This window comes from Hyperoodon ampullatus, assembly GCF_949752795.1.
Source record: "Hyperoodon ampullatus genome assembly, chromosome: 7".
NCBI lineage: Eukaryota > Metazoa > Chordata > Mammalia > Artiodactyla > Ziphiidae > Hyperoodon > Hyperoodon ampullatus.
Genome location: NC_136920.1, coordinates 97,159,332 through 97,170,496, shown reverse-complemented (window position 1 = coordinate 97,170,496; position 11,165 = coordinate 97,159,332). Strand labels below are relative to the sequence as shown.

General features: G+C 52.4%; 2 protein-coding genes across 2 annotated transcripts in view; both read right to left on the bottom strand.

Moving 5' to 3' along the window:
• Positions 1–897: 897 nt before the first annotated feature.
• APOA1 (apolipoprotein A1) lies at positions 898–2,519 on the bottom strand (the record flags this gene model as incomplete). The annotated part of the gene is made up of 3 exons (XM_079708783.1): positions 898–1,515; positions 2,141–2,294; positions 2,477–2,519. The coding sequence occupies 3 exons, from the start codon at positions 2,517–2,519 to the stop codon at positions 915–917; spliced, it is 798 nt and encodes a 265-aa protein (XP_079564909.1). The 3' UTR covers positions 898–914.
• An 8,250-nt stretch (positions 2,520–10,769) lies between these two features.
• The window catches only part of SIK3 (SIK family kinase 3), a gene marked incomplete at its 5' end in the record, with an annotated part of 242,914 nt that continues 242,518 nt past the window's right edge, over positions 10,770–11,165 (bottom strand). The window contains one exon of the mRNA XM_079708717.1: positions 10,770–10,998. The remainder of the gene's footprint in view (positions 10,999–11,165) is intronic.

Below are 11,165 nucleotides of genomic sequence, written 5' to 3'. Positions count from 1 at the left end.
CCAAGCTCCAGCTTCCGTACCCATACCATCGATTTCATGGCAGTCTACCCAGGATCTGGGGAAGGATGCAGTAAGATGATGGATATGAAAACACTTTGGAGATTAAAATGTGCTAGTTACCTGCAAGGGGTGGTGATGATTTTTCTGACTCAGGCCAGAAAAAGAGGGGCTGGCAGGGCTGGAGCCCCACGGATGGGGCTGGCACAGCTGAGCCCGAGGAAACAGCGGCTGTTTCCGGGCAGGGTGGGAGTGTGAGGAATGGCACGAGGCCCTTGTGAAAAAGGAAAAGGGATGTGTTTGTTAAAGTATTTTTTGCATTAATAAAGGATGGAGGAGCAAGCGCCAAGCCCTTCATTTGAACCTGCCCAAAGCCTTCAAGTTCCAGTGGCTCGTTGCGGTCCGTCGGCCTCGCCTGCCCTAGACTAGGAGGGCTGGGGGAGGCTCCTGTCCTCTGCCCACGGGAAACGCTGGGGACAGGGAACCCACTTCTCCCAGCAAAGCCACTACTTCTTGCTTGAGGCCCTTTCAGGGCACCTGTGTTGGATTACCTGTCGCTTTGCCTGGTCCTCTATTATTTCCTTTCTGTCCCCACTCTTGAGCTCCCCAACCAAGCAGGTCCTCCAGCATTAAGACCCTGAGAGGCCCCAGTTCAGAGCTGATGACTCCACTGGGAAATCAACAGGTGTCCCTGCCCTCTGGCCACGCCCCCCTGGAGTCCCCTCCAGTGTCACTCCCCCCACCCCACCCCCAACCTCATTCTCCCCAAAGAGAATTTCTTGGCTTTTGGAGAACTCTTTATTGTTTAAAAGTCATCATCGAAGCTTCAAAACCACATACAACCCATCACACCCTTCCCGCTCCGAAAATGTTTATTCTAAGAAACTGAACTGCTGGCGAGGGGAGCCCAAAGCATCTCATTGGGCATTCAGCTTCTTGGAGGCCTCGTCGATGGCGGCCAGGATGCTGACCTTGAGGCTCTCCAGCACGGGCATCAGGCCCTGGCGGAGGTCCTCCAGCGCAGGCTTAGCCTTCTCGCCCAGCGCTCTCAGCTGCTCGCTGGCCTTGGCGTGGTACTCGGCCAGGCTGCCGCCGCTCTCCTTGAGCGCCTCGAAGCGGGCGGCCATGCGCTGGCGCAGGTCTTCGCTGTAGGGCGCCAGCTGCTGCCGCAGGGTCTCCACGTGGGCGCGCGCGCGGTCGCGCATCTCCTCCGCCAGCGGGGTCAGCTTGTCCTGCAGCTCCTGCACCTTCTGGCGCGCGCCCTCGCGCAACTCCTCGCCCAGCGGCGCCACCTTCTGGCGGTAGATCTGCAGCTCCTCCTGCCACTTCTTCTGGAATTCGTCCAGGTAGGGTTGCACCTTCTGCTTCACCTCCTCCAGGTCCTTTTTCATCTCCTGCCTCAGCGACTCTGTCTCCTTTTCCAGGTTGTCCCAGAACTCCTGGGTCACCGGGCCCAGCTGTTCGCGCACTTTGGCAAACGTGCTGGTCAGGGTGTCCCAGTTGTCCAGGAGTTTCAGGCTGAGGGGGGAGAGAGAGGAAGGCTCAGGGCAGGCCTCCCAGGCACCCCGGCGCCCCCCGGAGCTGCAGCCCAGCGCCCCCGCTTACCTGGGGTGACACCTGGACACACCTGTCCCTGAAGGTGCGGTAGCTGGGGGCAGACCCTCAGCCTGGCTTCTCCCATCCATTATCTCACCCCCCCACTCCCACTGCATCCCACTGACCAGATGGAGAGAGAAGCTAGAAAGAGACGGAGCTGGTTTTGGTACCCAGTCCTGTCTGTCCCCAAAGCCGGGCCTTTTAAGGACCTAGTCTCCACCCTTCCAGCCCATTCTCCTCTCTGAAGACAGCCATCCTGTTGCTGGCCGGAGCCAAGCAGGGAGTTAAGAACAGGAAGGGGCTTGTTGCACCTGCAGGCGGAGCGCGGTGCCGTGACTACTGACCCGGCAGCACTGGTCTGCCCCCTGCTAGGGGGCTGTGACCCTGCGTGGGGATCCCACTTCTGTCTTCCATCGAGGTCTTCTATGGAGCCCATCAAATAGCAGGTGGGGATTCGGCCAGTCTGGCTGCTTCTTCCCACAGGCCTCTCCAACCCCAGCACCGGCACCCCCTACCCCTGCCCCAGGCCCCCAGGCAGGGTCCTTACTTGAGCTGTTTTCCCACAGCGGAGGCTTCAAATTGGGCCACATAGTCTCTGCCACTGTCTTTGACTGCATCCACGTACACGGTGGCAAAATCCTTCACCCGATCCCAGGATGACTGGGGGTCATCTTGCTGCCAGAAATGCCGAGCCTGGCTCCCTGGAGGTGGGAGGGGAGACCCAGATCAGGCCAGCTCTGGGCCGGGATCTGAGCTGAAATGCTAGGTAGGGGAGAAGGGGGTGAGGGAGAAGTTCTGCTCCCCGTGCCCAGGAGGGTGGACCACAGCAGTTCAGAGAGAAGTCGCCCCCTGACGGTCAGCTCCCTAGGTTGGGGGCACCTACCGGTGAGGAAGAGCACAGCGAAGGTCAGCACCACCGCTTTCATCCTGAAGGGACGTGGGTGACCTGGAGGAGAAGACGGGCCCGGCTGAGTGGGGCTTGAAGGAGCCCACGCACCCCATCTCACTGTAGCCCGGGAGGAGGAGGCGGGGCACAGGGTAGGAGAGGGCCAGGTGTCCAGAGCCCCAGCATGGGGCAGAGGCTGGAACCAGGATCCCAAAGCCTGAGCCTCCAATGCCTAGAGCTGGGGGAAGCAGGTTGCAGCACTTACCTCAATGGCCAGCAGTCTCTGAACAGCCGGCTCTCCCCCAGCCTATTTATGTGACCAGGCAGGGGATGGGCTGGGAGGCTGATAAGGCCAGCCCAGGCCTTGCCGCCGCTCACTGGTCCTGGCGATGTGGAACTCAGAGTTCAAGGATCAGCTCTGTCCCTGGGGCCGGGCAAATAGAGCAGGCAAACAGGAAACTGTGAGGGCTGCAGGGCCAGGGATCAAGGGTTCAGGCAGGGGTGGGAGGGAGTGGGTGCAGCCTTGCGGGTCCCCAGAGTCTGGGTCGGCTGCACCCGGCCCTTCTCCTCGGTCGGGGCTGTGTGCCGGCCATTGTGCATTGTGCCAGTGCAGCAGGCAATGGGAGGAAGGAAGAAAAACACACGAGCTGCCAGCGATGGCTGGGACTCCTCCACTCAGGCGGTGTCCTCCCCCGCTGTCCCCTCGCATTCCAGGGAGATGCTCTCACCTCCACCCTGCCCCCGCCTCACAAAGGCAGCAGACGGTGGTGCTTCCACCAGTGCGGTCGATCTCCTCGTCGTCGCCCCTCTCCAGGCCCTTGCAGACCTCCCAGATCCAAAAGCAAAGGGAGCCCTGTGCTAGGATGCTGCCTGGGGAGAGAGACAGGACAGTGCTTAGTGGCTTCCAGACTCTGAGATGTCAGAGACCTCTAACATTTCCAAACAAATTCTAAAGACCAACACAGAGCTGTCAACTTTTCATTTTGTCATGTTAAAAATCTTACCCACCGCTGAGCCCCACCTGGCCCTAACCTTACCATCTGGTGGGATGAACTGGGAGATTGGGATTGACATATATATACTAATATGTATAAAATGGGTAACTAATAAGAACCTGCTATATAAAAAAATAAATAAAATAAAATTCAGAAATTAAAAAAAAAAAAACCCAAAAAGAGCATAACCTCAGAATAAAGGACAGTTGCTTAAATGGGGTACATAGATCTTTGCATTGTTACTATTTTTAATTAATTAATTAATTTTTGGCTGCATTGGGTCTTCGTTGCTGCGCACGGGGCTTTCTCTAGTTGCGGCGAGCGGGGCTACTCTTCGTTGTGAGGTGTGGGCTTCTCATTGCGGTGGCTTCTTTTGTTGTGGAGCACGGGCTCTAGGTGCGCAGGCTTCAGTAGCTGTGGTGCGCGGGCTCAGTAGTTGTGGCTTGCGGGCTCTAGAGCGCAGGCTCAGTAGTTGTGGCACATGGACTTAGTTGCTCCGCAGCATGTGGGATCTTCCCAGACCAGTGCTCAAACCCATGTCCCCTGCATTGGCAGGTGGATTCTTTTTTTTTTTTCTTTTAATTTAATTTAATTTCTTTTCTTTTTCACATCTTTATTGGAGTATAATTGCTTTACAATGGTGTGTTAGTTTCTGCTGTATAACAAAGTGAGTCAGCTGTACGTATACATATATCCCCATATCCCTTCCCTCTAGCGTCTCCCTCCCACCTTCCCTATCCCACCCCTCTAGGTGGACACAAAGCACCGAGGTGATCTCCCTGTGCTATGTGGCTGCTTCCCACTAGCTATCTATTTTACGTTTGATAGTGTATGTATGTCCATGCCACTCTCTCACTTTGTCCCAGCTTACCCTTCCCCCTCCCCGTGTCCTCAAGTCCATTCTCTATGTCTGTGTCTTTATTCCTGTCCTAACCCTAGGTTCTTCAGAACCATTTTCTTTTTTTTAGATTCCATATATATGTGTTAGCATATGGTATTTGTTTTTCTGACATACTTCACTCTGTAGGACGGATTCTAGATCCATCCACATCACTACAAATAACTCAATTTCATTTCTCTTTATGGCTGAGTAATATTCCATTGTATATATGTGCCACATCTTCCTTATCCATTCATCTGTCCGTGGACACTAGGTTGGCAGGTGGATTCTTAACCACTGCACCATCAGGGAAGTCCCAGCATTGTTCATATTGATCTTGGATCCCACACAGGTGAGAATGGACACCAGCCCTTAGGGATGGCCGGTGTCAGGGAAAGACCTCTGGACTGCTAGTGGCAGGAGCCTAGGTTCTTATTTCATCTTTGCCTTCAGTGTGCAAAGTCCTGGAGGAGGATCGTGAGCCAGTTATGTAATCTCCCTGAGCCTTGGTTTCCTATCAGTAAAATGAAGATGAGAATGGGGGTGGTTGGAGGACGAACCCAGGGATATCGTGTAAATCAGTACTGTGTGCTTGTTGGTGTTTGCAGAGCCATTTTGTAAGGTTTCTCCTGGAAGGTGTGCGAACCCCCAACACCAAGTCACCTACAGGGCCCCGGTCATAGAACCTGTGAACATGCAGGCCGAGAGGAATTTTGAGATCAGCCTCTCCCCACCCACCATCTTCAGATGAGGAAACTGAAGAGTGGAGGAATTTGCCCAGTGTCCCTGGTGTCCCAGGGAGTTAGAGGCAGGGCTGGACTTAGAACCCAGGTCTCTGGACTGAGGACCCAGGGCAGAAATGTGCTCTGTACCACCTCCCCAGGAAACTCCCTGATGTTCTACAACCCAGCCGGGGACTGCCGTCTGCCAGATCCCGGAGTGGCGGGGCTCCAGGCCTCTCCCACTCTAGCCAGCCTCATGCCTTTCTCCTCAGAGGGGAAAGCTTTGGAGCTGGACCACCTTAGGTTTCAATCCCAGCTCTGTCACTTGTTAGCTGTATGACCTGGGCTAGTCCAGACCTTCCTTCCACCTCACCTCAGTCTCTTATCTGTTAAGTGAAGATAATGACAGAACATGCATCGCCTAGAGTTATCGTAGGGGTAGCACGCATGGCAGGCAGGATAAGCTCCTCCCCCAAACATGTCCATGTCCTACTCTCTGGAAACTGTGACTGTTCCCTTACATGGCAAAAGGGACTTTGCAGACGTGATTATAAGGACCTTGAGGTGGGGCAGCTATCCTGGGTTATCCGGGTGGGCCCATGCCATCACAAGGGTCCTTAAATACACAAGAGGGAGGCAGGAGAGGGAGAGTTGGAGAAGAAGGTGGGAGGGCAGAAGCAGAGGTTGGAGTGATGTGGTTGCTGGAAGGGGGCCATGAGCCAAAGAATGCGGGCAGCCTCTAGAAGCTGGAAGAGCCAAAGCAGCAGAGTTTCCCTAGAGCCTCCAGGAAGAATACAGCTCTGCTGACTTCATGCTTTAAGACTAGTGTGACCTATTTTGGACTTTTGACCTCCAGACCTGTAGATAATAAATTTATGTCAGATAATAAATTTATGTCGTGTTAAGCACTAAATGTGAACATACACGGCAGAACTGAAAGGGACCTGGCACTTAGTCAACAGTAACTATTGTGTGGCCCAGAGTCCCAATTTCTGCCATTCTGCCCCCTGCTCCCACTGGGCACACTTGCACTGTCAGACCAGAGCTATGACCTCCGTTTCTGGTGGCAGAAGTGGGGGACGGCGAGGAATCACATTTTCTCTGCGTGGCCTTGACGTGCAGATGCCGAGATGAGAGACTGACCCACCGCCAAGGCTCTGTGGGCTCAGCGGAGAGGGAGGCTGCCACTTGGCCAGCTCCCTGCCTGTTGTCTAGAGTCGGAGGGAGGCCGGTCCCCAGCTGGGGCAGCTCAGGGGTGTCTCAGGACGAGGCTCCTTCCTCTTGGGGAGGGGGGCGGTAGAGATCCTCCTAGCCAGCATACAGGGGGCCTCAGAAGCTTACCAGTTGGGCACTGTTTCGCCCTGCTCTTTGGTTCACTACTGAAATGATGAGAGCAAACCTAGTGTTTGACATCTGCACAGTTCTTTAGTGGCCAAAGCAGTTTCACGATGAACTCAGTTTGTCCCTTTAAGGCCAGCAGGCCAGATATTCTCCTTGTGGTGTCTGTGAGAAGGCTGCAGCTGAGAGCTGCTAAGAGCCGCCCTGCGGCCTTCAGCCGTTAAGTGTTCGGTGCTGGCAGGAAGGGAATCAGGGGGCCTGGCTTCTGGCTCTTTGATGGCTGCCTGTCAGCCAACAGCAGCCGGACCCCTGACTCCCAGAGCCCTTGTTTGATAGCATCTTACCGAGCCAGAAGCTTCCTTTTTAAATATACTTATTCATTAGTGTGTCTACTCCATCTCATTGTAAGATATTTGGCTTAAGCCAGCCCAAACCCCTCGTTACTAATATTTTGGAGAAGCGAGTCTTTCTGGACAGAGACCTATGGGAAAACCACCACCAATAGCAAACAGAGCGCATCTCAGAACCAGTCTTGGGGTCCAGCCAGTCATTGTCAGAGGCGCCAAGTGCCCGGATTGGACTAGCTGTTTGGTGGGTGCAGGGCCTACCAATGCAGGCCCGCAGTCCTACCACACCCTCTTCCCCGATCTGGGGAGTCTCCAGAGTGACCGTGTCTGAAGTGGGTCCCCTGACAGGTGTGGGAGTGTGGCTGGCTGGCTACAGGAGTGGATTTTGCTCAGAATGACTGGCCACTCATTTCACAATTGATGTCTCAACGTTGTACTGGTCAGTCTGCATTGGGAGGACTCTGTCCCCTGCTAGGCCTGGCACATAACAGACACTCGGCAAATATTTGCTCAAGGAACCAAAGGAAGGGTCACCAGGGAGGCAGAGGGTCACCTGAAGGAGTGGGCCTGGAGAGGGGACACAGGAATCTGGAGCGTTTGGCCCTGTATCACGGGCCCTGCTCAGAACATTGACTGGGAAAACACATGGTGCAGGTCGGGAGGGGAGGCTTGAAGTTAGGAAGGTTTGGATTGATCAGGGGAGGAGACCCCATCACCCCATTCGCTATCTGGCAATTTCGTTGCAGCTCCTGGTGATAGATCCCAATTTAGACCCAGGGCAGGGCACTGTAACCAACCAAGATTCTCTCCTGTCCTCCCGCCTGGGCGATGAGGCCGCAGGAGCAGACGTCTGGCTCCTTGGCAGGCACGCCAGTCTTCCGAATTCTTGATCTGTGCCGGTGGAACGGGCTGGGGGCTCCCACAAAGTCAGAGAGATAAGTAAGGATCTGTCAGCAGGGCTTCCATCTTCTAGAGCTCAGACCTCAGGGCCTGTATCCAGGAGGCAGGGCCCTGAGGGCCCTGAGCTCATCTCAAAGGCATCCAGGCTGCATTCAGGAGGGTGTGGCACCTCCTGTAAAAGGTTCTTACAAATCTTTGGAAGGCATCTGGGTTTATCGCTGTTTGGTTTCAGAGACACTCCCAGCCTTCCAAGGGAGTGTGTACACACTCAGATGATTTCTAGAAGACCCTTCTTTTTTTTTTTTGCGGTAGCGGGCCTCTCACTGTTGTGGCCTCTCCCGTTGCGGAGCACAGGCTCCGGACACGCAGGCTCAGCGGCCATGGCTCACGGGCCCAGCCACTCCGCAGCATGTGGGATCTTCCCAGACCGGGCACGAACCCGTGTCCCCTGCATCGGCAGGCGGACTCTCAACCACTGCGCCACCAGGGAAGCCCTAGAAGGCCCTTCTTGAGAAGGCTTTTTTCTGTTCTAAACAGTCCCACAGCAACTTTCTAGTCCACCATGGACTCCCTCCTCTCCCTCTTCTTCCTATAAACTCAGTATTTCCAGCTTTTGTAATCTTTCTTCATAGAAGGGCCTTCCATCAGCTATCTGTCAGCCGTGGCTGGGACCCTGCTAGAAATTCTACCCTGCCCTCTGGAGTCCAGCCATGGAAAAAGGGGGGAAACTACAGCAAAAGTCCCCTTCCATCCTAACACTTATAGTTGATCGTATCACTGGGCTGACTGAGGTCACCCCATAACGGCCCCAGGCTGTGCCAACTCTTTGAGGTCCTCCTTTTACTCCTTCGAAAGTACGCTCTCAAGGAATGTTTTCCACTTGACTCAGCAAACTCTTAACATTCCCTTTGGAGGGGCCAGAGTCCAAGCCAGGTGCCTGACGACCCAGCGTGGAGCCGAGTTCAGGCTTCTAGAGAATGCTCATCTCTCGCAAGGCGGGGTGAGATAAAGCACTGCTCAAAGCCCCACGCTACACGCCCTCAGCCTCCAGCATTCCAGCTTCCAGCCTGAGCGTTTCTCCCAACTAGACTCCAAACCACAAGGCAAGAAACATATCAGCATAAGATCATAATCAGGTGTTTATTTGCACAATCCCCTACTGTCCAACCAAGTTACTAAGTTGTAAGTGCCCACCAAGAAACGACTAAAGGTCTTACTGCAACTTGGGTCTGGAGATTTTTAATCCTTTTTTAGTTCAACATAAATGAGAAAGAAAAAAATACTCTGACATTTTCAAAGAACAGAAATAGGAGAGTATGTTCATATACATTCAACATATACTGCGCATATTGGTCACTACAATACAAAGCAATGATTTTTTAAAAGTGTAGTTCGCAAGATGGCACGGTTAATAGGCTCACTGGCTTTCGTCTGGGTGGTCGCAGGGGGGCGGCAGTCTGCTCGGTCCATCAGCACCGTGAACGGAACAGGCTGAGCACGTGGTGGGAGGCCAGCATGGGAACTGCAACAAGCCCGGAGAAGTCAACAGTGGCTGTCTGGGCTATCTCGGTTGCTTCCAGAAGGTGAGCAGCTGGTGGCCCCACCAAGTGGAGGGGATCTGGGGACCAAGGAGACACGGAGAGGTCCCAAGAAAGGCTCTTGCACTGCAGAAACCCACTCGAGGGATACTGGGTCCAGGAGCTGAGCTGCCAACATCAGTGAGAAGGACAAGCTGCGTGCGGATCCTGTCAGCAACACCAGGGCGGCCATGCTGGGAACCCGCTTTCTTCTGTGCAAATTCAGGGTGAAAGAGGAGGAGAGGCCGGGGGACCTTTTACTCTGCTTTCCCAGCAAAATGGATCAAGAGTCAGAATATTTAACACCTCTTCCTTGTTTTGAAGATCAGAAGGAGATAACCCAGATCCTCTGTCAGCCCCCAGCCAGCAGAGAAGACTTTGGTTTCTAACAGTGAAGAAAAAGAAAGATAATGACACAAATAATAGCTATTGCATATGCACTGCTTCAGCTGGGGGAAAGGAGACCACTACATCTGTCACTGGCACGAGTGAGAACTGTTCACAATTACAAGGTCTAAATAAAATACTTTGAACAAAAGGTGCAAGTCACAATTCAAATAGAACAGAATCTGGTTAAACATTTCTCTTTTAAACAAAAATTCCTTTTGTTTTTATTTATTAATAATAATAATAACAATAATAATAACAATAATATCAACATTTACCAAAAACAATTCCTACATGATAAAGAATTAAAATAGGGGCTGAGGATGCCCAGGGAGAAGGAGAAGTTAGGAGAGAGGCAGGACCCAAGACAACCTCCTGTTCTTCTTGCCTGTGACAAAGAGGCTGAAAAGGAAAAGCATTATATATATGTATATATGGATGTATACGTATACACCCATATATATATATATATATATATATATATATATATGGAGCAACAATCCTTGTTATAGCACAATATAAAATGAGAATAAAAGGTGACACAAAAGCATAGTGTACCACTGTCAGGTGTTCAGTCCATGGGTAGAACCAGCAGGATGATAAAGGCAACCAACTTTCCAGGTTGTGAGAGGGGAGCCGAGTTACACACCAAACAGATGTTCTAACTGGCAACCCATCAACGCCAGGCCACTCGCAGCCTCCATGCTAACATTCTCATATGACCTTGGCTGGGCCAGACATGTTTTTCAGTGGATCCCAGCAGCAAAGACCTCTCCAGGTTCCAGGCTTGGGGTTTCTCTTTTTGCTCTCCAAGGGCCAAAGGCTGTCATCCCTTCCTCTGTCTCTTTCTCCAGCTGCTAGGATTCCAGAGGACGTTACCCTCTAGCTTCTGCTCCTGCAGAAGAGCAGTGCAGGGACTGGAGGGCGCTCTGTGGACGGAGGCCAGGGAGGGGAGTGGCTCTGCGCCCCTGGCCACCGTACACTAACTGCTTTGCTCTTCTGTCTCAAAAAAAGGAAAGGAAGAAAGAAAAAAAGAAAGAAAATCACCTCCAAAAGAAAACATATTTAAAAAAAAAACAATCAAAAATAATCCAAACCAAAACCAAACAAAACCACCAACTCAAATACACCAAATACACTTTCACGAAAGGTGGCGAACATGGATTTCCTGTTTATTTCCTTGGTGACTTGGTCATACAGGCGAACGTGACAAAACCCCCCTCAGAACCCAAAAGAACAGCACGCTGATGAACCAAATGTGAGGAAAGGAGCCGACATTCTGGGTGGAGGGAAACACAATGGCAACTTGGCGCAATGCTGCTAGATACTGTTGGTTTAAAGTCAACCTTTTCATTCCCGCGCGGTACATAAACCTGCAACAGAGCAGCAGACACAGAGAATTAGTTTCAAAAGAGAGAGACTCATATATTCCACTGAAAACTTAAAAAAGAAAAAAAACATAGGTGCACTTTACCTCAGATATTTCAAGAGTTCTGCCTAGTATGGATTTGCAAGATGGCTTAACTTTCATCAAGTCTTT